We start from the raw sequence: 26,526 nt of genomic DNA on the forward strand, positions 1-26,526 counted from the left end.
AGCAGTTGCAGGTTGACACAAAACACAATCCAAAATATGTTTCAGCTAAGCTAAGGATCAGAATATAAATTCGCAAGTGCCTTAGTCTCCGTAGGTCCTTCAACATTTCTGCAGTCTCATTTCAGCAATTTCTCTCAAATGCTAAACTAGCTAAAAAGATTTGGCAAATAAACAAAGCCCCTGGTTACTACTACTACTGTTTCCCACAGTGGCACACATAGCTCCCATGCAATTAATTCAGCTGCACGCCCATTTTACTCTTGGGCAGAATAATTCAGTAACGGACTGCAATCTGTATGCAAGAAGTCGAGCAGTATGCAAATAGAGATCAAAACATTGATGGCAGTGGGATTCAGCAGTCCAGGAACTGCTTTTGCACTAGGGATCTCCAACACATAGATTTTTTTGGCTACACTAAGGGTGGGAGACAGCATAGAACAGGTGAGAAGAGCTCATGACTGGTGTGTGGAAGACAGCAGACAGATGATTCCAGAAGAGTTACCAAAATGCTCTCACATATGATAATTTACTATTAGGTAATTCGCTAAAAGAATTGCGCTCTCCAGCATTTTAAGAAGTCTAATGCAAAAAGTCTTGGGATCAAAGCTGAAAGTGCTAAAGAGAGAGTTGTTTCAGGGCCATTAACTCCAAGCTGTCCAAAACCCTACACCAACTGCAGTGATAACATTATTTCTGACAAAGTCTGGTCTGGCAGGAGCATCTCTGAAGTCCTGGTTTCCCATGTTTTAAATTCTTGTTGTCTGAAGGACTTCCAGCTGAGCACAGAGCACTTGCAGGGCACTGTCAGGAGCATATTCTCAAGCATTTGCTTGGCCAGCTGTTCACAGAGGTTGGCATTTCTTTATGGAGATTAGAGCACCCAGAAACTCTTCACACAGGAGGATGGGGGCATGGCTGCTTGTAAGCAACAAAGGGATTTCCAGAGTGCAGTCTCCAGGGGTCAGGACCAGAGAGGGGAAACCGGCTGCGCTCCAGTTCTTAGGGCAACTCCACACAAAGGCTGGAGAGGCCAACTAACCAAAATGTGAAATGGTGCAGTATAGAAGAGCTAAAGGAACAGAAATCAAAACAAAAATAATTTTGAAATAGGCATACATGGGCAGAAATCTTAAGCTGAAAACACTACTTCCATGTAGTAATTTTCAGAATTATTATAATAGGGTAAGATGTCAAATATACCCATTCTATTTATAGAATGACATGCAATTTAGTCAGAAAACTAGTTTCATCAGCATAGACAAGTGCTTGAAAACAATCAGCTTCCCCCACCTGCACAGTCCCAGGCACAACTACTCTCCTGCCACGGCAGAGCTGCAGGGAAGGGTAGGACGCAAGAAAGACCACATTCTCCTTGCGATAACTTCAGCAGCAGTACGAATCCCATCATTGCAACTCAGTTGGCAGGCAATACTACATTATGCTGAGATAAGCTAACACACATGTTTTTTTCATGGAAAGCCAGAAGCTCCAAAGGCAGCACTGCCTTTAAATTCAGAATTAAGGAAAAAGACCAAAAGAGAATGGTGATGACTTGAAATTCTCTGCACCTGCAGATACAAAGCTTGCTAGCAACAGCAATCCATTTAGTTAATACCTTACAGCTTACAGCTGTGTATCCCAATGCCTCACCACAGATTCTAGGTGGGTATTTGGAGCAAGTGGTCACACAATTCCTAAGCTCCAGCCCCCGGTACAGAACCAGCCTAGCTAAACCACCACCAGGAACAAAGCTCAATCCACCTACGGCCTCTGTGACATAGGGACAAAAGACTTTCCACATGAGATAGAACTGGAACAGATACAAGTAGCAATATAAAATTACAACGTTCAGATACTTCAAGAAGGGAATGAATTATCATTTCCTAAAAGGGAGTAGCTATGAAGTTGCAGGAATTTTGAGAGCAGCAGCAGCACCAGTGAAGAGCAGAGGCTGGGGAAACTCAACCCACCAGATCCACCCTGTTCCGTACTTAAATTTCAAAGCTGAACGCAATGCAAAATCTCACACATTTGCCAGGCACAGGAGAAGTGTTCCTCACAGTACTTGCAGTGTTTATACTGCAAGCAAATAACTAAAGTTCACATGCGATTAAAGTCTGGCATCTGGGAACTTCCTTAGGATCTGTATCATTTGAAGGTTCACCTCACATTTTGATCAGCATCTAAAATCTTCCTATCAGATCGTGCTAACACAAAGTTCTTTTCTACTTCATTTCCCCCTCCCCCTCCTTTTCTTTCTTGGGGGTGGCAGGCAGGACTTGAAAGTGAAATTCTAACATTAAATTCAGGATATTAGAAATAATTTAAAAAATTATTCAATAAAAAAATCAAATCCACCTGAACTGACACCATTTGTTTCCCCCCCCCCCAACTTTGGGAGGCAGTACTTACTTCTAGTTAACAAAAAGGAGACCTAAATTGCTTCCTGCAACCTCAAAATAGCTCAGATGTCTTAGTTACAACTTGGCTAAAAAAAATAGATATATATTAGCAGCAAAAACAAGTCCTCCGCATATATTACTTAGGCAGTTGGAGAGAAAGAGCAGAGTCTTAAAGAGATCACACCAAAGCACTGTGGTTCTTCCATTAGTCAAGGCTGCAAGTCAGTACAGGTCGAAACATCCTGCTTCATGTTTTCGCACCTTCACAAGTCTGAGCTCCAGCGACTACAACCCAGGCCAGTTTATTAAGCAGGGGCACATCTCAGTTATCACTATAGCAAACCATAGCATGAAGGTTGATCCTATATGGTTCTAGAGAGCTACACAGTTAGCAAAAATCCCTCGAAGAGATTTTTAGAGAGTCCCTAGACTGAGCATGAGAAGGGGGAAGGTCTTTCGGCTCTCACCCCTGTGCTGGAGTCAAGACTCTGCAATACATGAGTACTGTTTCCCAACTGAATTAAGCATCTACTCTGCCTTCTGGAACAACGGTATCATGTCACGAAGCCCTGCACACGCTCCTAACGTCTCAAATGCTTGTCCCTGAAAAACACATGCAAGGATTTTTAAGAATTGTCTTCCGGCACTGAGACCAAACCAGACAATGCTCAAATAACAATCAATATGAATCTTCTCTAAAGACATCATCACAACCATCAAGTCATCAAAGACACCTCCAATAATAGGACAAGGAAAACGATACCAGCACAATGAAAGACCAGCTGGCACATTCCCATAAAAGCAAAAGCAGCCCTTCTGTGGTTTTGATGAACAGCAGAAGATGAATCCTTTCAGATACTCACAAAAACTGCAAATAAATCCAAATCAAATCCAGGGCTTTAACAGATTATGGGGAATGCAAACGAGAATCAGTAAAATGCACCAGAGTTCCAGCACTCGGAGCACAAAGACATTTCACTGAAGATCCAGGTGAGCAGAGAGGGCAGTGGGCCAACCCCTGCTTCCTGAAACTACCTTGTATCTAGAGGGCTAATTCTTACAAGAAAGCAGGTAGGCTCATGCCTCCTCTGACTGCTACCACCCTGTACAGTTGGGATGAATCAAAATCCTATCATCTTCCTCCAGGATGCCCTTATGCAAGATTGGGAGGGTTCAGCTCAGAACTTGGCTACAACAGCCAATTTGAAGTTTCAGGGGGAAAAAAAAAAAACAACAAACCCAATAGCTACAAACAAACAAAAAAAGAACAGATGGAGAGACTGCCAGGGAGGAGGAGAGACTGAAGTCCTTGTGAGTTTGCTTTGACAGGCGGCAGGAAGGACTGAGACAGAGAGGAAGATGACAGAACAGAAATAATGTGAATCTGACCAATTCAGAGGTAGAGCTTTTACCACAAAAAAAACCCCCAGCATTTGTGGGAAGCAGCTGCTTCACCTTCTTCCAAACTTCCCCTCATCCTTTGTTCTCTTTCCCAGGTGGCACTAAAGCATAAAGCATTTCTTCTACTGAAAAGGATACCGTGGCTCCCTGTACCCAGCACTGCTGGTGAAACAAACCACTCTAGAAAACAAATAGCCATAGGGGAAGACAGTAAGTGCAATTACTTTTGTTTTCCCGTTGGACAGTGCTGGATAGCACACACCCCACACACAGGCAACCTGGGTGGGTGCTTTTTTCCTTCAGAGCACACCCAACATACAACTGGCATCGTTTATTTGGCAGGCAGTCTCTCTCCAGGCACACGGGGCCACCTTCAGCAGCAACAGATACTTTCCAGACTCGTTCAGTCCTTGCAGTCTCTGCTGACGCTGCCAGGAAAGCCCAAGCATGCCAGCAGCAGCAACACTCACAGAAACAACCCTGCTTTACACAAAGACTGGCACCGAAGCGAAGGGAACGGCTCTGCGTGCTCCTTACATCCCTCCGTCAGCTATTCCCTCTGCCCTTATATGGGAACATCCCGTGGCCCCGCTGGGAATATGATGCTCTTGGTGGACGTGAAAGGTAAGGCAATACCTGAGCTGTCAGCACATGAGGACAGAAATTTTTCTTTTCTGAAAAGCAAGCAGAGTCTAGGAGCCCAAACTCTTTACAGCACTTACGTGGGAGAAAGCAGAAATTAAGAGTGTCAACTGCTGACAGTCTGCACCCACCTTTCTCAAGAGAGTTATGCTGGTAATTTTAATCTTATTAAATATTGTTAATCGTATTACTAACCTAACTCTTTTCACATGTTGGAAGAAGTTTAAAGAGAAAATTCCATATATGACCATGCTATGTTAAATGCTTTCTAGCCAAATCTCAATTCGGGGCAAGTCCCTGGCTTGCAGAATCCAGTTCTGCTCACACAGGTGCGAATGAGCATGGAAACAGTCTGCTCAGCACCAGATTACCAACTGGTCACCTTCCCTGCCAAATTCTTCTCTGTCCATAATCTGCTTGCTTTCTTCTCCTGGGATTCTGCTAGACGCTCCCGGCCTCTCCGAGTGACCCTATTAAAACCTATGCAATTCCATGCCCAGTTTGTAACAATCAAGTGGAAACACCAACTTCCCCATTAGAATGCAAAAACCATGTAGCACAACAGCTCAGTGCATCACGTTCCTCCTGAATCAGGGCAAATGCCTCCATCACTGGCTTAGGTCCCAACATCACACACAGACGCATCATTAATGTAACACTCATCGATTTCTGCATTTAATACGCAAGGCATAACACAGGATTTCTGTGACCTCTGTTCAAAAAGTGAGACCAGGAATGAGCAGACCTCCGTCAGCACTCCACCTTACACAGAATAAAGCCCTTGTTTAGTAAAATACTGACCCCGCTGTTTTACAACACTCAGGATTGTAGCCCCTTTCTTTGTAACTACTGCAGCAGTCCACATATTCTCTCAGGACTACTCCTGTTCCAGACTGCTGCCCCAAGATAAAGCAGCAGTCATAGAACGTTTAGATTTGAGAAAAGAAAGATCTCAAATTGCACTGATGTAACAGAAAACACACCTGCTTAGGGGGCCCAAACACTTGCACATACTGTTGAAAAGGAATGCGTTCAAGGTGGAAAATGAAATCTCCAGAACAACAGGACTTAACCACTCGGTTTCAGTTCAGACAGTAAAATCAGTGCTGAGGGGAAACAGGTGAACACATGGCTTTCCAGAAGTTAAAGGTATTGTATTTATCAGAAAGGCACCTTCTAACATTTTTTACTGTTGCTGGAAAAAGCGTTGAACAGATCGAAGAAAGCAATTAAGTTAGCCTCCCCCGAGGTAATAATTTAAACACTTTTGTAAGTTAGCAAAACAGATCTAATTATTAAGCAACTTTGCCTTTTGCAGAAGGCAGTTATTGCTACCTCTGAGGCTGAAGTTTCAGGAATAGGATGATACTGACTTGTAATGCTATTTTTTTAAATGCTGCCTGACTTCAGCCATTGTTTACTGCCGCACCATTTACTACCAGCCCTCTAATCCCTGGTACACATCTACCCCCTGAAGACACTTAAGTCACTTGTCAATCCTCTTACCGATTAAAAGGTTATCTTCAGCTCCTCAAATAACATAGCCCCTGAGTAACTTCTGGCTCTTCCCTGCATTAGAAAGTTCACAGCATCCTTTGAAAGCAGCATCCACATCAAACCTCAACACTGTACTCCAGCACTGGCCCCAGAAACACACCACACAGGTGAAATCTCTTTCACAGTCCCCTGTTTGAGCATCACTGAAAACTCACATGTAATTTTTTCCACGTTTCGCACTACCTGTTTATCCCAACGCGTCTACTCGCTGCGACTTCCAAAAGCTTTCCCAGCGCTGCTGTCTTCCAGAACACGCCTCCCCCGTTATTGCCTTTTCCCGGAGGCACAGCTACACCAGTGCACTGCCAGGCGCGGGGCGCGGACCCGGCAGCCCCTTCCAGCACGACCGCAGGGTCCCGGCCCCGCCACCAGCCCGGTGCCACCCCCCGCCGCTCCGCTCCCAGCGCTGCCAAGGTCGCGGTGGACGCGCCCGGTCCCACTGACCCGCTCTTCTTCGCCCAGCTGCAACCCAGCTTCACCGTCGCCTGCCCTCGTCACCGAGCCGGGGGTGCCGCCGGCCTGCCCGGCGGCGGAGGGGCTCGCCAGCCCTGCCGCCCGCTCCCCCTCTCGGGCGCGGAGCCGCGGCGACCGCTGCCCTCCCCTCCGCAACGCCCGGCGGGGGCGGCCCGGGGAGGGGGGGGGGTGGTGGTGTTACCCTGCCCACCGGAGCCCCGCTGGCTCGCCCCACCCCGCCCCGCCCGGGAGGCTCCGCTGGGCCGCGGCCCGGCCCCGCCGCTCCTGAGGGGCCGCGCCCATCCCCCACGCGGAGACAAAGCGCGGCCCCCGGGCGGCACCTGCCGCCGGCCGCTGACCCCCGGTAACGCGCCGCCAGCGCTCCCCCGGGCCGGGCGCGGCGGCTGCAGCCCGTATCCCCCGCCGCGGTCCCACCGTCCCCGCCACCCCTCACCTGCCGCGGCGGCAACCGACCCGCTCCGCTCCCCGCCGCGCCGTCGCCGAGGAGCGCTGCCCGCACCGAGCCGCGGAGCGACGGCGACGGCCCCGCCCTCACCGCACGCCCGCCACGCCACACCCCCCCGGCCTCGTTCCTCCAATAGCAGCTGGTCTCCCTTCAGAGGCCGCGCCTTCGCGACCGCCCCAGTCCCGCAGGGTCCTAGCAGAGGCCGGCCACCCCCCACGCTCGCGGCCAGTGGCGAGACCCCATTGGCTGCCGCCGCCGCCTCCCCTCAGCGGCGCCCCGACACCGCGCTGAGGCCGGCCGCCGCCGCGGGACCCGGTGCCGGGCCGTGCCGCTGCTCTCCCGGCTCAGAGGGGCGTCAGCTCCAGCGCCTGGCGGACAGGGGGCTTCTCTCGCCTCAGGAGAACAAGCCTCTGCCCTTCTTTACCACCCAGTCACCCCGAGGTCGTTGCCGCGCAAGGCCTGGTGAAGGACCTGGCTGTGGCCAGTCTTCTGGGTGCTACCGCCCAAACCCGCCGTGGCTGCCAGCCGGCCCTCAGGGCAAACTGCTGTTCCAGAGGTGTTTGCAGCTCCTACGTTGAGAGCTGGACTTAAACTGGTATATTCTGGAAGAAATCACAGCATTTCTGTTCTCTCTGTATTTCGTAGCAACGTAACTTTGGTGTTTTGTTTGGTTCAAGAAGCCTTTGTGCTTGGCTGTTTCAGCCAAGAGGCGTGAGTGAGTGGGAATCTACACCAATGCAGCCTGCACGGCACACAGGGAGCAAAATCTGATAGCAAAACCAGTTTCTACTTACTTAGGAATCGTCCTGTATAAACACAGCATCAGTGGCTGAGATACAGCAGTTCCCACTTGCAGAGTACGCAGGAACCAGAGCATTAGCAAGATTCAGGAACGTGACAAAAACATGGTTATCTCTAGTTACAACACAGCGAAGAACATACCATTCCTGCTGAAAGTCGGTGGAGACAAAAGCATCATAAAGCAGAAGTGCCCGAAATGATACGTGTAATATAAACTGCCAGTTTTGTGATTTTTATTCCCGTGAAGCTGGATCCTCCAGTCATGAGAAGAGCAGAGGCTGGTGCTCTGTATGAGAGAGACATTTCTTGCCCCTGAGAACTGACCGCATAAAATCCTCTCTCTGAATTAGGGGTAAGTTCTGTCAGTAACAGCTCTACAGAGGGACAGAATTAATGCTCCCATTTTTCTTGCTCACACTGTAATTTCTGTGTTCTCCAGATGTGCTGGTCTCTGTTGTGTCGTTGATCAGCAAATGTACAGTCTAACAACTGACTTGCTATACATACAGTGACCAACTATACACACTGAATACAATTACACAGCCCCATGGCCATTTGCCTGCTGAGCTGACTGCCAGATGTTTGGAAATCCCAGACAAAAGATGAAGTTATGCCTTTACCACCCAGTCACAAATTCTGTGTGGAAAAATGGGATGCATCTGAGGACATGCAGAAGTGATACAGGAGCTGTAGGTCAAAGCAAACTCTGAGGAAGAGGAAAAAGGCACTGGCCTGTATGCCAGGGGTGCCCATCACTCTTCCTTTTTTGGCTAGATGCAGCAAGACACAAAGCTGCTCTTAAAGTCAGAATCAGGCTTCCCTCCCACGTGCATTTCTGACATTTCAGAGGAACATAGTTGGTACAAGTCCCATGTCCAGAAGTGTCATTAAACATCTACTCTCTTTGTTATAATCCATTAGCCTCTCACATTCCCACCCCCAGCCCAAAAAGCAACTATATTGTGAAGGAAAAAAGTATGTCTGAAAGTTTAGAGATGCTGAACAGTCCCCAGGATCTGGCAGCATGATCACGGTCCCCCAAAGGAAGGATTATTTCGGAGGCAGATGCCAGCTGCCTCTCTGGACCTTTGCTCCTTGGCACTTTGTTATTTCAGGGAGCCCTTGAGGACTCTCAGGAAGAGACGATCCCTTACTTGCTCTTCTCCCCACACAGACAAAAACCATCCTCTCAAATCGCTGTTCAGGTTAGAACTCACCAAACAGAATATTATCATCTCAGTAACCAGAAACATTTTAACTGCACTCAAATTGCTTCCACCAAAATCCAGCTTTGGTGACTAATAGTACTAAAAAAAATCCCAATTTTTCTTTGCTCCAACCCATTCCTGACTCAAACCACTAATCCCCTTTCTGCCTTTCCTCCAGAGCCAGTCCCAACCTGCAGCCCCTTCAGTCTAGTAAAAAGCATCTGCAAGCTTCACTTAAAAAGCAGCAAAAAGTCCCATGAGAGCACATTGGAAAAGAGCACCATTTCCTCCTGTCCCATGGCAGAGCTGGCACAAGGAGCTGGCTGCAGGGTCTGCCATGGGAGCAGGGCAGGAAGAGCTTCTGTGCACTTGGATGTTATACCCACCTCCTACCCCTCCTACTGTACTTACAGCCCTCCAGAGTAACAGGGATATTATAAAACCACCATGGGATTACACATTCCCTCTTCAGGGAGGAGTTTTGACTGGTCTGCACAAAAATCTTTCGCAGTTCTTAAAAAAATACCTAGAGAAAAAGCTAGATCTTAAACAGTACACAGCTGAAAATGGCATCACATAAAGAACAAACATATTGAGGAACAAATTTAAACAGTTTTTTTTAATTTCCATTTGTTCAGAAGCTGCTTTTTAAAAAAATATATATTTAAATCCATAAAGGATCCTCTTCTGTAAAAGCCCTTGTTCATGTCTTGTTCTAAGCAGGTTAGCTAAGTTTCTTATGTAACTATTATGATAATCACAAGGCTGGCAGCTGCTTACACTCCTTTTGATTTTCTTCTCACTCTTCCTCCCCTCCAAGCAGGGGATGAGTTAGGTTAAGAAAGTCACAAGGGATATCTGAATACTGTCTATAGCTTCTGGGAATAAACTGCATTTAGAGCAGTAATTCAGGGACCAACAGAAGGTTGACTACATCTACCCTACTTTAAATCTGACTCTGTTCCTTTCAAGTTTTCAGTTTGTCAGAACATTTAGAAACAGGATTAAGGTCTTCATTACCCTCATTTGGGCACCTACAGTTTTGCTAGCGGCAGTTTGTTGATGCTACCCCAGAACCTGCAGGAGAAGGATAACAAACTGTCTTAGTACACACCGATTTGCACAGGTTTACTTTTCTCTCTGCAGAACACAGCAAAACAAGCTTGGAATGCTTGTGACAATCCCTTTATCTTGGAGCTCTGTGGCTTAAGCATTTACGCATGGAATGTCCAATGTCACCATCAACAAGTTTTCCAACATCACAGGTGAGGGCTCCAGCCACACAGATTGTCACAAACACCTCCACGAAGACCAAGAATTAGATGTATTTGATGAAGCAGATTACATGCTCCAAACTAATACAGAGGGGTGGGTGATTGGCTCACTGAATCAACACAGATGATGTGTTTGGTTTTTTTAAGAACAAGTCTTGAAGCACAGGGAAGTTCCTGAGAGCTTATGATATGCCAGTATTTAAATAGAATAATGTTTAAAGGACCACCTTGCTTCAGGCAAACTCACAGAAAGGAAAGGCCAGTATAGGCTGCAGCCATTTAAAGGTCTACAACAGAAGTGTGCAAGGTTCTAGTAAAAACAGCCTTTAAAAAACCTCCTTGCATAGTATTTCAAAATTGGTCGAGAAGTCACCTCACAAATTTGATTCTGAAAAATAATTACTAAGGCAATCCTTTTAGGCTCATACTTTATTGCAGCTGTGCATACATGCACTCTCTCCCTATCTCCTGGTGCCTAACACCACATGGCCCATAGTAATTTTCTCAGCACACCACCTTTTCATTTTGCTATAACTTGCATCATAGGATAACCTGCACTAGGGTGACTAGGACATCAAACTGTCCATAGACTCTCCTACTGAATATAAAAATAAACAAACAAACAAACAAACAAAGCAGCAGTTCTTAGAGAAGTTTGAAAATTCCTGACTGAATCCCTCCTGTCCCAGGACAGGATCTGGCTATGTCTGTATCAAACCTAGTGATATTTATCTAAACTGTTCTTAAAAACTGCCCATGATGGAAACTCCCAAATCTTGCCACAACCATAATTACCTGATGGCTTAATTCTCCTTAAAAATAAAAACTGTGACCCAGCTGTTTTTTTGCTGTATTTAAGCCCACACCTTCTTGTTTAAGACCAGGTTGGATGAGGCTTTGGGCAACGTGGTCTAGTGGAGGGTGTCCCTGCCCACAGCAGGGGGGTTGGAACTAGATGATCTTTAAGGTCCCTTCCAACCCAAACCATTCTGTGATTCTATGATTATCCACCAATTGCCAAACACCAGAAATCACGCTCCTCTACATTTTATGAGGAAGGTCACAAATATAACTTGCTAGCAAAAAATCTGGCAATAAAATACAGTTCTAAATATATTAAGGACAAACCCAGCATTGACTCCCTTTTCCTAGCTCACAAACCTCACTCCTACTGCAAATCTCAATACTGTTTCTGAAGTAAACAGGACATCTCTACCACTCCTCAGCTCCATAAAGATGCAAGTATTTGTTTTCAGAAGGTATTCTGTGAAAGAAACTGTCTTTTCCAAACAGATTGTTACAATGAAATCAACAGGAGTATCTGCATCTTCTGACTAGGTTCTTAGAATACTGGAACATTCAAAACTCAAGCGTTAATAAATAAATATATATATATCCTGATAGTGACACCACATATAATTGCTTTTCTCCTGTATTCATAAGCAACATTTACTATTCCTTTCATGAGTGGAAGGAATGACAACTTTTCTCTTCAAAATGCACCTACTGTTAGAAGTCTGCAGTGACCTCATTAAAAGTTATTTCCATAGCCACTGGGCTGTTTGCTTTTGAGTTACCAGCGGTTTCTCATGGAGCAGTAAGAACTCAAAATAGCTTAGCATGGGCCAAGCTCAGGCCACTGCCACCCATTTTTCTATAGTTACTATCTATCAAAGGGCTTCCTGTTGCTCCTGCTGGGTTCCCCCTTTAACTTATCTTCTGTGTCTTGATTTATAGTGCACTTGAATCAGCACTTGCTTTCTCTGACCTATACACGATGCCTAGGTCAGTCCCCAGCCTCACTAGACCTGTGTCCTGGTTTTAGCTGAGAGGGTTGATTTTCTTCATAGTAGCTAGTGTGGGGATATGTTTTGGATTTGTGCTGGAGACAGCGTTGATAATATAGAGATGTTTTTGTTCTATGGACCTGTTGTTGAGCAGTGCTTACACAGAGCCAAGGCCTTTTCTGCTTCTTGCACTGCCCTGCCAGCGGGATGGCTAGGGGTGCACAAGAAGTTGGGAGGAGACACAGACAGGACAGGTGACCCAAACTGACCAAAGGGATATTCCATACCATATGACGTCATGCTCAGTTTATAAGGAGCTTGGGGGAAGAGGGAGAGGTGGGGCGGCGTTTGAGTGATGGCGGCGTTTGAGTGATGGCGTTTGTCTTCCCAAGTAACCGTTACGCGTGACAGAGCCCTGCTTTCCTGGAGATGGCTGAACACCTGCCTGCCCATGGGAAGTGGTGAATGAATTCCTTGGTTTGCTTTGCTTCTGCACATGGTTTTTGCTTTACCTATTAAAATGTCTTTATCTCAACCCATGAGTTTTCTCACTTTAACTTTTCCAATTCTCTCCCCCATCCTGATGGGGGGGAGTGAGCGAGCGGCTGCGTGGTGCTCAGCTGCCAGCTGGGGTAAAACCACGACAACCTGTTACAAACTATTGCAGCCACCATCTCTCCTGCCTAATGAGCGTTTGGGAGACAGGGCTGGCTGAGCCATCCTGCCCAGAGAGAACTTTGCTCGCAGAAAGAGCAAGATTTTAAGTCTTGAAAGGCCTTTGGAAGCAGAATTTTCTTTTTGAGGAAAGCTTCAGCTGAGACACCTCATTCCAAAAGTGGAACTCAACTATCTATTATAAACTTCGTTAATAATCCATAGGTATGCAACAGAACAATTTTTTTTTTTTCCCTAAAATAGCCCAGAAGAGCACAGGCAACGAATCATTTATTTGGCCATGGCTGAATCATCAGGAAACATGCACCAAAATGTCACTGCGTTGTGCAAATCACTGTTGGTACTGCACATGTGAGCACACAGATAAACACCTCTGTGCAGCTGTGCTGGTTTTGTTCAAACTTGTGTATTTGCTGCTTACCATGACAAAGATTTAGCATAAACTACTGAACAGATTATGGTACAGTCTATATTATAGCATCTTCCTGGATATTGCCTTTAGCTAGTTGAAGGCACAGCTGTTCCTGTTGCAGCCACGCCTTCTGGCTTTGGGGTACACATACGGCACAGTACCAAACTACATGCTTAGATCATTGCCACAATGGGGCGATGATTAATCCAGGATTGAGAGAATATACAAACCTGCCCTGCTAAATATTACATAGACATAGTTAATTATAAGGGGTTTTTTCCTAACAAATTATTCTGCTGTCACTTCACATATGAGGATTTAGCAAGGAAGAGCGAAATAGAACCACAGTAATCACTCATAACAAGGAGTTCTGCCAGCTGTACAATGCTGCACCCAGAATCTATTCCTGAATCTTCCAAACTCCCTACAAAGGACGACATCCAGTTATTTTCATCTTGATACTTATCACACCATCCAGCTCTTCTCAAATTTCAGGCTGTGTATTTCAAACTCTCACTTATCACAGATTTATTTGCTACTGTCCAGATTGAACAACTTTTTCTTCCTGTAACTCTACATAATGTTAAAGCTACCTACTATCACACCTTCTTTAAATGGGTAGAAAGCAGATCTCTTTAGAACAATACACAACCCTTGGTTTTGTATTCTTATTTATTGTACACAAGTTTAGCCTTAGACCTCTAATAATTTTTGATGCCACCAAGTACAATTCAGTGTGTTGCCTCAACTTTCAAGTTTAGCTGCCTAACATACAGCATTTTAAAACCATGCTCATGTATATAATCCACACTTTTCAGTGATGCTGTGTATCTAAAATTCAGCCACTTACATAATAAGGGGGCCTAACTTTATGTAGTTAAATTGAAGGAAAAAACTTCAAGCAGTACGAAATTCTTAGTGACCAGTGCTGGCAAGTTACAAATAGCATCATTGTACTATCCCTTCCCCTTTAATTACATACTTGTCTCTGATTTTCATAAAGCTCCTGCAAGAAGTAGAACCTGTAAAATATTTTTGAAATGAGAAAATGAAGTATTACAGACTTGAAAAATTGTATTGATTTGTAGGGATACTTCTTGACGCACATAAGTGTGTGGGAATTTTCATCCCAGTTCTCAAGCCATCAGATCAAACAGCTTTCCTGACAAACACTTGTTATTCACCTTACACTCCAAACAATCAATGTATAAATCCCAAACCCACCTTTTGCATACTTCATCTCTCTTACAAGTAGTAAATCATCACAGATCTTTCCAAATATTGTTTGTTTACTCAATCATGTTATAATATCACTTAACGATACCAAATGAAGTTGGTGCTTCATAGAGCAAATGTCCCTGTCCCAAAGATCTTAAAGTCTGAGGAGCTTATAATCAAAACCTCAAACTCTTTCAATATGGTTACTGGGCAGAAGAAACTAGAAAAAGCTGATAGACATTCTGAAATGCTTACACAAAGGCATTAGACCATGAAGTGAGCTTGTCGCTCCTTTGTCTGCAAAGGTTCCACAGAAATGCTCACAGAGCAGGAGTTTCACATCTGATGTGCTTATCTGCTGCCATCACAGGGAGAAAACTATTTCTTATCACAGCGATACCAATAACTTTGTGTGAGGCCACACAGAGATACTGATGTTTAGCTGTTTAGACAAGCGTTTTTCCTCAATGAGCCATTCTTCATCCTTTCAGGAAAAACAAGTAGCCAGACCTTTCACTTTTTTCCAAGTATTATTTTGGAGTAGTTTGCCTAACACTATTACCATTAACGTACTGGCTTAAAAGCACCTGCTGTAGAGTGGCATTTGAATTTCCAGACAGGACACAATTGAAAAATGAATAAAAACCAGAGAAAGTTTCAATGAGACTCAAGAAAGTCACTTTTCTACTAGCAAGAAAATGGTTGCTCCATAGATGATTACTAAAATCACAAGATACCGAGGGAATGATGGGTTAAGGAGTCTGTAGAGAAAGGATAATTGGCTTGCATCTGCAGAATAAACATCATACTTAATACATCTCTGTATCTGAACCCTTTTTCTCCTTCCCTGCCTGCAAGCCTTTAAGGACATGGAGCTATCAGTAACAGCTGCAGCTCCAGAAATGCTTTTGTCTACTTCATGATAAACTGTCCTAGGAAAGAGTTACCATATGTAACTTGAATGTACTTTAAGTGCATCATCTGGCTGTACAGCCACGTTGTATCACAGTAACTTCACATCTCCTTACTGACGTGGTCCCTGCTCTTTCTCCCATTGCAAGTCACTGCATTATACCTAGCATTTAAAAAAAATAAAGGAAACAAGCCAAAAATTTCAGGGCAAATATTTCTACCTGTTTGGTAAAATGACTCCTAATGTTTTGTGTATGAACAAACTTCAAAACTATGAAGTAATCAGGAGCAAAATTATAAAGGATTACACATGAAGCATTTAGATCAATGATAGAGTAAAAGCATCATTTGAACAGAAAACCACAAACAAAACTCCAGAGTGAAAGTCACTGATTGGCACGATATACAAGCCTAGACAGTAAAAGAGTGAAACAGTGAATGAAATCAACCGATGAAACTGTGGAATTTCCTTTGCTTGAGGAGTTAAAACCCACGATGCATAACAAAGACTGTTAACATGGACCCCGCAGCAATAGATGGACTAAGTCTTTACAAGTTTTCCAAATATACAGGAGAACGCATAACGAGAAATGCTAACGCACCTTTATTTGGACTCGTACTCTAAGTACTTAGAATGCAAGTTTACTTTTATTAATCTAGTAAATTAATTAGAGATCAGTTCCCTTTAAGTATAATATAGAGTACTGGCAGAGTAACAGCAAACATAGCGCATGTCACCGCAGTGCTGTAAATAGAATTTCTCTTGATTTGTGTTTCCAGTCTCCGTTCAGTATCACACAATTCTAAAATCACATCTCTCACAACAGAAGCCTGGCTCTTACCCTCCACTGAAGACCTTGGCATCACTCTTTCCATAGGTCTAGAATGGACCGCGAGTTTAATGCCTTGCATCTCAGAAATCATTTGCGCTAAGTTTTCCTGCAGAGTGTTAAACTGCTGTTGTAAACTCCCTAGACATGAACTGACTTGTTTAGTGTAGTTTAGCTGTTCGTTTAAAGGAATTAAAAGAGAATCTATTTTTATGGAGTTATTCCTGTCTTCTCTAGTCAAAGTGCCTTCTTTTATTTCCTGTGATGTCCTTGTTTGCAGTACATTTTTCAGGTCTGCTATGACGTCACTGAGATCCTTCTGCTGTAGGTAATGACTGGAGGCCTGTTCTTTGATGGCTTCTTGCAGATTTATTGGGCCCTTCTGTGCTTCAAGCACCAAGACTTTTAATTCTTGCAGCCTTACTCGATTAACATAGGTGGAACCAAGAACACCTATAATGGCTCCCAGTACAGAACCAATAATAGACCAGTTCTTTGTTTTTTCAGCCCTTGTTCGCTCTTTCTCATGGCTTTCCCTTACAGCTGCAGAGAAGAGAGTGAATTTTTCTCTCTCGGATTCTTCTGCATTTAAATAGGCAGCTCGGTACCTCTTTTCTTCCTGCAAGAAACACAGTGACTTGAAGGAGAAGGTATAATATGAAGATACAAAGTCTAAACTAAAAAAAAAACAAAAACCCACAAACAAAAAAACCACCACAAAAAATCCACAAAACCCCAGTGCAGATGAAGAAATGAAAATGAAGAACATCCATTAGTTCTGTTTCAGAAATCTTCTTTTTAATGTGGGATTTTCTTTATTAATCCTACTTAAGTCAATGAGACATCATTTTAAGTCAAAACTGAGAAATGGAAAAGGCCATCAGGAATTACAGGTGAAGATCCTCTACACAGGAAAGTCACATGCTGATGACAGAAAAGGGGTATGAGTGGGGAAAGTCTTTCTCTCCCCATAATGTTCATTTTTTTGGCCCTGCTTACTTCTCCATCTACCTTTACCACATTTCTTCCTTTCAGTTCTAAACCCTTTAAATGAGAACTGAAAATAGGACTGGAAAGGATCTTGGATATCTCATGAACATACACACTTCTTACTCCTCTGCCTTCTCTTTGTTACCCTGCTCACAGACAAATGTCTTCCCTTTCTCCCTTCTCACTGGCTTCAGCATGGCAGTTCCTTTTGTAAGCCATTTGATCTCAGCAAAATACTGGAAGGTTTTCCAGTTGTTTTCCTGCAGTAAAATTCTGCTGTTTTAGCAAAGGAATTGCTGGTTTTGGTAGTGGTGAGGCTGTCTGTCAGCTAACTGCATCTCCCAGAATTACTCTCATTCTTCCAAGCATGTATTTCTTTTGTAAGATGGCACTGCCACCTTTGGCTGGTACTTTGTCTTTATCTCTGATTGATGGACTTTTAATAAACACATTCCTGTTACCAGCCCTGCTTGGCTCACCCAGCTGAGGTGCTGTAGGACTGTGTGCTGTTGGTGAGGATACTGCTCCAGCTCGTGCTGCAGTCAACCTCATCCTCTTGCTTGCCCTCCCTCATGGAGCAGCCTCGCTCTCACTGCTCTCTGACAAAAGCTTTGACGAATTGCCTGGGTTTTGCAGCCACATAGAAGGCAGGTGAGAGAGTTTTCATGGATTAAAAACCAGAAAAGAGCTTCTCACATCACATGGAAGGTTAATTTATTGAATCCCAGCTTTTTGTTGATTACTCATCTACAGGATACCACTCAATTTTCTAGGCTCACTATCTTCAGCTTTATTGTCCAAATTTACCACCCTATTTTAGCATTAACATATACAATTTGCATAGCAGATCAAATAATCTACAATAATTAGCTAAAACAAGTATCATCAGAAATTGACTTCAGAACTGAGCTGCATCTGCAGAAACACTCACTAGTGATGGAAGCAAAGCACACAAATTTTCATTGTATTTGCCAGTGCTCAAGTACCAACAAATTACCTGCAGCAACCTGTGTTCCAGAGTAGCCAGTTCTAAATACTGGGTGTCATCCCGAGAGACCCTGTCTAAGCGGTCCCGAATTTCCTTCAGTTTAATCTGTTGGGCTTCTACGTTTTCACGAGCCTCTCGTACTATCCCTCGAGCTACCATAAAGACATTTTCAGCCTGAGAAGAAAGAGTATTTATTTTAGAGACTTATTACCAGACAAATCTAAATCACTAATTATATGGGGTTTTTTTCAAAAACCCAACAAACCAAACCACACTCCATTTCAATCTAAGGAATATGCTATATTTACTATTGTGCATAAACTAGAACACTCATAGCATCGGCACAAACAGTTAAAGCAATAAAAAGAGATGATTCTCCTTGGAGGTGTTTATGCTTCATATAGCTTAACTCATAATTTTTAAATTTCCACATTATCTCCACGTTTACCTCTGTCACTTTTCCCTGAGCATCTCGAACTTCATTAATTCCAACAAACTCTTCATATCTCTCCCACCAACTCTTGCATGTTGCAGACATTTTCTGAAAAGAGTTCTTCCCCATAAGGGTCCCGGCTTCAGTCAGCCGATTAAGAAGATCCATGGCCATTTCTGTTGCAGACTTGGCTTCAGGCCTCTTAGGTGCTGATGAGCAATAAGTCTGCACTACCTGTAAATTCATTTTTGGACTCCACTTTATCAAAGAATGGTGATATTGCAGACCACAGGACACTGAGGACACACTTGACTTGTATTTCATTGGTCCCATGTCTTGAATTTAATCACTGAATAAAAGTGCTACAAGGATGAAGAAGAAAAAGAAAAGTTATTGGAGCGTGGCTGATTAATACCTCTTAAAACTACACATGTATACCAAACCCCGTAAAATTAAAGAATGGGTAAACTATCAATAGTTTTACACCATTACTTACCTAGAGAACTTTCCACAGTTTTCAACAAAGGGCAGTTCTGCCACAGATTCTTGCTTTTCTGCTGTTAGTAAGTACCTCCACCATGCTTCTTGGTTACTACTTCACTCACTGCGTGAATAGTAATCATGTGCAGATCCAGTACTAGCAGGAGTAGTTTCAGAGCAATTTGATGCTTCAGCATGGAAGTGATTGCCATATGAAATTTTGCCTTGTGCTTTCACACTTGAGTTTAGTGTACCATGTCACAGGTACTAATAATTCTGCAAAAGAACAGAAAAGAAAAAAAGACAGAGAGGGGAAAAAAATCTTGATAAGAAAAGAAGTGAGGCTTGATGGTTCCCTTTATCTTACACTTCACAGAGCCACAAAGTGTTGAAGAATGCAAAGGCAAAAACATAAAGGACAGAGAGAAAACAGACGTGCTGAACTGAACACAAGTATTCTCATGAGACTGCCTACAAACATAAGGAAGAGCCAGCCACAAGATCAGAAAACTATCAGGTAGTGAACGCACAGCTAGGGCTGCATTTTAAAATGAGCTTAAAATTCTTGCTTACACTGCAAAAACAGACTGCTAGTTATAGTTTATTGTCTATTGATTTGTAAATAAGTTCTAAATTTTCTACTGAGCACATTCCTCTAAAAACTGTAAGCAGGAAAACTTTCAAAAAAAGGTTTTATATGAAGTTTGAATATGACTATACTAGGTTTTGACTAATATAAAAACATGGATTATTGAGAAAGCTCGATAGTTTCTGCACAGTTTTTAAAAATTATTTTAAAACAGTTTTCCATGTTAATTTCAGGTGGCTAATGAGATCACACACATGCAAATACAGGCATCTCCACAGAAAATGATTCTTCCTACTGGAAGACATTTTTGATCAGCTTTTAGCTGGCTACTGATTCTGAACACCACAGGTTCATTGCCTGTTACATATATTCTAATGAAAGAGCACTGTGAAAATCTTACCAGTTGGTTTATATGCATAATGACATGGTAGATCTAAACCACAAGAGCATGGAAATGAAGTTCCCTCTCCTTCCAGCATCACTCATATTTTACCGTTACAACACCTACTCAACATTGCAGGCCATGTACTAAAACCTCAGCTCAACTTTGTCTGTTCTAGATTTCCCTCTCTTAATTACACTACTACAGGAAGAGTTTTACCAAATATTCAGGCTATTGAGACAGTATAGCAAAAAGAGGGAGACAGTTAAGTTTTTTTACAAGAATTTCTATGTAGATGGTTGCAAACAGACTGCAGAGAAAGTAATCTCAGTCTGAGCTAATAGATCTTAAGACAGTTATGAAAGCTTCATCTGAGATAACATGCCTTGTCCCTCTCTTGCTTCCCTTGTAAGATAAATGAGTTTCTTCTACCTGCAGTCACTGACAAATATTCTTTCAAAAGGTTGACACCCCAGTTGCTACACACACTGGATAATGGTGGCAAATAAGACTAGTTTTTATGGGTCCTATCTTATTTTGCAGCAATCTTTTTTGTCACTGCCAAAATGTAAGCACAGAATTTCCAATACACCACCACGCGTTCACAACTCTACTTCACACTTTTGAGGAGCGAAAAATCTGGGTTTTTTCCACACGACCGACCCCTTCCCTGCCGGAGGGGGCCCTTTCACGGCACCCAGGCCTACAAGCCTACGCTCCCGGCACCCTACCGACCGGCACGGCGAGACGGCTACCGCCTCTAATAGCCAGGCACAGGCCCGGGCAGCAGCACCGGTCTCACCTCAGCTGCAGAGGGCGACCCGCGGGAGGGAGCAGCCCGCCGCGGGGGGCTTCCAGTGCCAGCCTTCGCCTAGGTCGCGCTCGCTGCCGCCAGCGCCAGGAGCAGCCCAGAGCTCCGTACGCAGCGGAAGCCGAGCCGAGCTGCTCCTTCCCCACCGAGCAGCCCTCCCCGAGGAGCCCGCCGGAGCTGCCGGACCCCACCGCACCGCCCAAACCCGGCACACCTCCTACCTGCCCGGGACCCGGCCCGGTGCCTGAGGCGGAAGCGGCGGCGGAAGCTCTACGGTGGCCGCGCGGGGCCAGGCGGAAGCGGCAACCCGGCGGCGTGAGTCCGCGTGCGTGCGCGCGCGCGCTCGGGCGAGGGGCGGCGCGGCGGAGCGGCACCATGTCGGGCCGAGAGGGTAAGGCCGGGCCTGGGGCCCCCGGCGCCGCCTGCTCCCCTCTCTCTCTCTCTCTCTCCCTCCCTCTCCAGGACTCACTGTCTCCTCTGTCTTTGCAGGCGGCAAGAAGAAGCCGCTGAAGCAGCCGAAGAAGCAGTCCAAGGACCTGGACGAGGTAGGGCGGCGGGCGAGCTCCGGGGGCGGCTGCGGGGGGCCTGAGGCACCGGGCCTGCCCCACTCGGCTCTGGCCTGGGCCATGGCCACCGCTTGTGGGGGGCTGCTCTCCGCGTTCAAATTACCCCTCAGCTCAGCTTTCTGTAGCGATACGCTCTCTATGAAACGTCACATTTTATGAAGAGGCGTTCTGACGGTAAAACGGCCGTAAGGGGTGAAGAGGTGATGCACTACCTTCCGCGGCTCCAGTTTTCCGTTTTTTTTTTTTCTGCTGACATATCTCCTGTGTTCATGGTAAAGGCAGCAGTGCTGGTAACAGAGGAGGCCGGTGCCACAGAGAAAGCTGGAATGTCCTCGCCAAAGCAGCAGGCTGTGATCTGAAGTCCAACAAATTAATGCGTTCACAAGAACCTAGGATAGGATACAAAAACTGTGGATTATCAAGTAGTTTAAATAAATTAGGTACAAGTGAATCTCATGTTACAGATACTTAAATGTAAGGGCCCAGAGTATGGGTGTAGCTGTTACATCTGAGGATGGTGGAGGATTCATGAGGCACCAGTGACTGGAAAAAGACAAATACAATGTCTCTTTGAAAAAAAATCATAGCTTTCTAAATAAACTTCCTTGATAGAGAAAAGGTAGAACCAATGAAATGCTTACCAGGATCCAAGTTATATTAATATAAAAATTAGTAGCTAGTATGGATTTTAGGAGATCTGTGGCAAAGGGAATTCTGTCCTGTAGGAGGGCAGTGCACTGCATATGAGGAGAAAACCAGTAAGATCTAGTTCTTGATGCTAGCTCATGGAATGTTCACAAATGCAAGGTAGGAACAGGACCACGGAAGGTGATGGAAGGTGACCGTGCAGCTTGCTGGAATCCCACAGTCTAAAAGACTCAAAGGACAAGACTAGCAGTCAAAGTAATCTTAACAAATTGGAGGAAGTTTGAAAAAAAAAAAAAGATTAATTTAATTAAGCATGTATGCTGAGTGCCTTTCTTTGGTAAGAATAATCAACTTATAAAATACAAGGAGAATGACTGGCTAAACTGCAGGTCCACCTGAAAGGATTTGAGACTTAGATCATACACTGAACACGAACCTGCAGAATCAGGTGTTGGAAAAGAAGAAAATCATACAAGATGTATAAACAAAGTCTTGTGTGTCAGACACGATGTAATAATATTTCTTGTCCTCTCAGCACTGCAGTACTGCAAGCACTTGGGGGCAACATGTTGCAAGAAAAAACCCCCACAGAAGTAGATAAGTGGGAGGGATTGATTTGCTAAGAAAGACATATTAGTCTACAGGAAAAAAAAAAACACCAGTAGTGGAAAACCTGGGGAGAGAAGCAGACTATTCTGTTCTGTGTGGGGTAGGTTGGGGAAGTAATAGGCTTACATTGCAGCAAGGGAAGCTTTAAGTTAAAGAGGAAAACTTTCCAGTTATAAAGGTAGTAGAGCCATGGACTGGATTGGTGAGGAATCCATAGGATCTCAGTTGTCAAAATCCTCAGTTTAGTTACCCCAAAATCCTGAGTGCCAGGGAAAGACTGTGGTCCCTTTCAGCCTTGATGTCTGTGAGGAATACTTGTGTAAGGGATAGAGTGTGTCTGAGCTCTCTGGAATTTGGGAGCTGTTCTAGCAGGGATGTTCAGCAGCTGGCTTGCATGTACAGTTTGCTAGCAGTCTCATTAGATTTCTTGGAACTAATACAAATGTATTAAACCTGGCAAAATTAGTGACATACGCATGAAAGGATTTTTTTGAAATGAATGCTTTTTAAATAGAAGCAACCTTTTTTTCTTAGATCCAAGTTTTATTGTTAAGACAGCACTTGTACACTGGGCTCCCAGTGTCACTGGCGGCATATTAATGAATGGTTTTAGTGCAAACATTTATCATTCAGAGAACAGAATGAGTTTATGCCATGGGAAACTATACTTGTTTAATTTCAGAAACATCAAACATACAAAGTTAAAGTTTAGTCATTGCGTTCTGGTACAACAAAAACCTTTGTCATAGTTCTGCAAAGTTTGGCATATTTAGTAGCATTCAGCCATCTTGCATCAGTTCAGTCAGGTGTTTATTGCTGTTAGAACATTACATTTGTTTCTCGTTGCTTATCAGTTGTTTTTGAATTTTTTTGGGGGAGGAGATGTTAACAAACACTGTTGTTCTTTTCTTTAGACAGATCTGGCATTTAAACAAAAGCAGAAGGAGGAGCAAAAGAAACTTGAGGAGATGAAAGCAAAGGCTGCTGGAAAAGGACCCCTCAGTAAGTGAGGTGCCATACTGATAGGAAAAATGGAGGGCTTGCTGGCTTCAAAAATTTAATGTTTTTGCTTGACAAACATAGAAAGGGATGTACCTCTAGGTTATTTAACATACACCAGTAAGTCGATGGCAGGTGCAGATAATAAGTAACAAATAGAGGCTAATTTTTACTTTTTTTCTTTCACTATGCAATTTCATCCCCAAATGACTGATGCAGGTTCTGGTTTAGAAGGTATAACAGTGTGTCTGGCACACTAACCTATTCTGGTGGGATGGTGCAGAGACATTTCTGTTCTTCCTTTAGCACACCATCCTTTTCTTTCCACACATACTACACGTAGGCTTTGCCACAGTCCTGAAAGTTTAACAAATCCAGTACTTGATCTCTTAGAGGATTAATTTCTTCAAGAGCAGTAGATTCCTGGCAGAAAAAAAACCCAACAAAGTGATTGGAAATCAGTCTGGCTTCAACCCTTTTGCCTAAATGACTGTAAAGTACACTGTGTTTCAGAAGAAAGTTTGCAGGGTGCATCTTGATGGTACATTGAGCCTAGTCTGTATCTCAATGATAGTAGGAGATAGTGTTAATGTTAGTTGCCTTGTATTCCTCCAGTGTTTCCACTGATCAGATTAGAGATGTTAAAGGGTGCACTCTGCCTATTTACTCTAGGTGTTTTCTGCCTGTGGTCCATTAATGTGACTAATCCCTTTTCCATTCTATGACCATTAAACTTTACACTTGCTTCCTATTCTTTAGCAAGCTTTGAATCTTGAAAGGTTCTAGAAGGACCTTTCCAGCAATCCCATAGAAGCTTTTTTACAGACTGTTATCTTCTCAGAGATCAAGGTCAGACCTGCTGGTCTATAGGTCCCCAGTTCTTTATAGAACCCTTTCCGTATCTTGGAGCTTTGCTGGCAGTCTGAGAGTCCTCTGACACAGTGGCTGTAATGGCTAGTTTCAAATCGTAGCCAGCAGTTCTGCATTTTCACATTAGAGCTTGTCAGTGCTCTTGGAGGGAGTGCCATCCAGTCCCACTGACTTGGGATATTTCTTGTTTATTTATCTCAAATTGATCTAGCTTCTCTGATTTATCAGTGTACAAAAAATGTGCTGGGTGTGGGACTTGGAATGTCTTTGCTGTTACAGCCCAATGCAAAACAATTCACTGAGCCTCTCTTCTGTGTCCTTACCATCCTAAACTTGTTCTGTGTAGGGCGCTTCAGTTTACAGATTTCTTCATAGTTCTTTCCTGCCATTATTACTCTGCCTTTTTGTAGACTGAATTTCTGTCATTTGGTCCTTGTCCAATGCTTGCTAAAGCAGATAGTGATTATTTTGTTATTGTGGGAGGACTAGACTATTCCCAAGAGCCTCAGCAAGGCAATGCTGTTAGAATCATTATTGTAGTGTGAAGTCTGCTATTGACCATCAGCCCTTGCAGCCTGTCTTGCTGTAGCCTCGCTATTCTTTTTTTCCTTTCCACTGGTCATACATGATACATGCTGTAAAAAAACAGCATTTACAAAAAATGCTGCACTTGTTGCCATGTTGATATGTTTTTTTTCTTTCACCCTGCTTTAACCTCTTCAATAATAGGGACTGCAGAGAACTGATAATTCCAGAGAACTGGAATTCTTATAATCCCAGTACCTGCTTCTGTAGAACTTTGATCTCAATGGGGAGCTCTGGTTGCTGTAGGGATATCAATGCTTTTATTCCCTTAGCCTTGAATTTGATTTGACCAGACTATACTCCTGCTGTATAAGAAATAAACAATGGAGGGTGTCCATGGAGAAACAAAGGAATTGTTGAATTATTTAGTTCTGTTGTAGATTTATGGGGCATATTTAGTTTCAGGAGGAACGTGGTTTTTAAAGTTAAGTTATTAATTCAGAGTAAAGTATGTGAGATCACAAACACAGTAATACATGGAAGAACAATTCACCAGTGGGGATCTGAGTTGTACAGGCAGTCTAGTGGGGATTTGACTTTATGAGGAACTAAATTTGTAGCTATGCTCTGTAACAGTTGTCTAACCAGTTGTGTTGTTTCTTTTGGCAGCCAGTGGTGGAATAAAGAAGTCTGGCAAAAAGTAGTTTGATCAAACTGTGGGGTAAGAAGTGATCGAGTTACTCAATGGATCTGCAGACTTCAGAGAGTCATGAAAACTCACTATCATTTGGGAAACATTGTACATTTTGTTTAGTCAGAATAAATCTTTTTTGTTAAGATGTAACATTTTCTCTCTTCACCTGTAGGCTTAGTTTTAAAAATGGCATTACTGTTTTATACTGGAAATGAAACTTTTGCTGGAGACCGCTTGTGACCTTATGCAGCCTGAACGCATCTGCTGTTTTGGTAGTCATTTGTGAGAATAAATTTCAACTTCTGCTCCTTTCTTGACAATGAGAGTCAGGGCCTGAGTGTTAAAATCTGCAGTTTTAATCTAGAGGCTTAGGTTTAGCTGCAGTTGTCCAAGATGTGGCTATATCAGCGCATGCTCTCATAAGAGCTGGAAGTTTTCTCTAAACAGAAGGTTGGGTTATCTTCCATTGCCAGCAAAGTGGTTACTTAAGGGTCAGTCACTATCCAAAACAATACACCTTTTCATATTACTACTCATGTACACTGTAGTGCTGTGCCCTATAGTTCCAGTGGCTGCTGAACATGCGCCTGCCTGTGTCCTACAAATAGTCACCTACACCTTGTTTTCCTTGAACTTCTGTGTACTGACACAAGTACATTATGGCTCCTTTACACTCACGGCGGGGGAAAGGGGAGCAGTGCTTATGGGACTATAACTTAATTCTTGAAATGAACAGCAGTGACATTACACCACGTATGGAAACTTCAAGGAAGCAATATGATGTTCCCAAGGTAGAAGTTAAGGGGGAAGGAATTAACCTAGGGTGCTTACCTGAGTGAATGGTGGGATACAGACTGTTCCTCTCAGGAGAAGCAGGTGTTCACTGCAGGTGAGGGATCACTTC

At 43.8% G+C, this 26,526-nt stretch overlaps 2 protein-coding genes and 1 long non-coding RNA gene across 9 annotated transcripts in view; 1 reads left to right on the forward strand and 2 right to left on the reverse strand.

Moving 5' to 3' along the window:
* The window catches only part of PLXNB1 (plexin B1), an 80,676-nt gene extending 73,674 nt beyond the window's left edge, over positions 1-7,002 (reverse strand). For 2 of the 4 annotated variants that reach the window (XM_054838284.1, XM_054838287.1), the window contains exon 1: positions 6,910-7,002. The gene's annotated coding sequence lies outside the window, so the exon portion shown is untranslated. The remainder of the gene's footprint in view (positions 1-6,909) is intronic. The other 2 variants (XM_054838289.1, XM_054838283.1) reach the window with 2 other exon arrangements.
* Positions 7,003-13,732: 6,730 nt separating this feature from the next.
* Positions 13,733-21,024, reverse strand: CCDC51 (coiled-coil domain containing 51). 4 transcript variants are annotated; one of them, XM_054838480.1, is made up of 5 exons: positions 20,933-21,024; positions 18,946-19,205; positions 18,465-18,811; positions 18,026-18,190; positions 13,733-16,657 (listed from the first exon to the last, which is right to left on the reverse strand). In XM_054838480.1, exons 3-5 carry the CDS (start codon positions 18,780-18,782, stop codon positions 15,884-15,886), a joined length of 1,257 nt encoding a protein of 418 aa, XP_054694455.1. In that variant the 5' UTR covers positions 18,783-18,811; positions 18,946-19,205; positions 20,933-21,024; the 3' UTR covers positions 13,733-15,883. The 4 variants fall into 4 exon arrangements, with proteins under 4 accessions (XP_054694455.1, XP_054694454.1, XP_054694453.1 ...); XM_054838479.1 differs by having other exon boundaries at positions 20,926-20,981; XM_054838478.1 differs by lacking the exon at positions 20,933-21,024 and adding an exon at positions 20,703-20,915.
* LOC129211414 (uncharacterized) lies at positions 20,976-25,852 on the forward strand. The gene is made up of 4 exons (XR_008578842.1): positions 20,976-21,102; positions 21,201-21,256; positions 23,449-23,536; positions 25,598-25,852. It is a non-coding gene; the product is annotated as an uncharacterized LOC129211414 (long non-coding RNA).
* Positions 25,853-26,526: the final 674 nt, after the last annotated feature.

This window comes from Grus americana, chromosome 11 (assembly GCF_028858705.1).
Source record: "Grus americana isolate bGruAme1 chromosome 11, bGruAme1.mat, whole genome shotgun sequence".
Taxonomy (NCBI): domain Eukaryota; kingdom Metazoa; phylum Chordata; class Aves; order Gruiformes; family Gruidae; genus Grus; species Grus americana.

Bases quoted from the DNA above. Each gene is read 5' to 3' on its own strand.
- CCDC51 (XM_054838480.1), bottom strand. From the start codon at position 18,782: ATGGGACCAATGAAATACAAGTCAAGTGTGTCCTCAGTGTCCTGTGGT. The intron at 18,191-18,464 runs GTAAACGTGGAG...CTTTCTTCTCAG, and splicing joins CTCAGGGAAAAGTGACAGAG to GCTGAAAATGTCTTTATGGT. The intron at 16,658-18,025 runs GTAATTTGTTGG...TGTTTCTTGCAG, and splicing joins TGGAACACAGGTTGCTGCAG to GAAGAAAAGAGGTACCGAGC.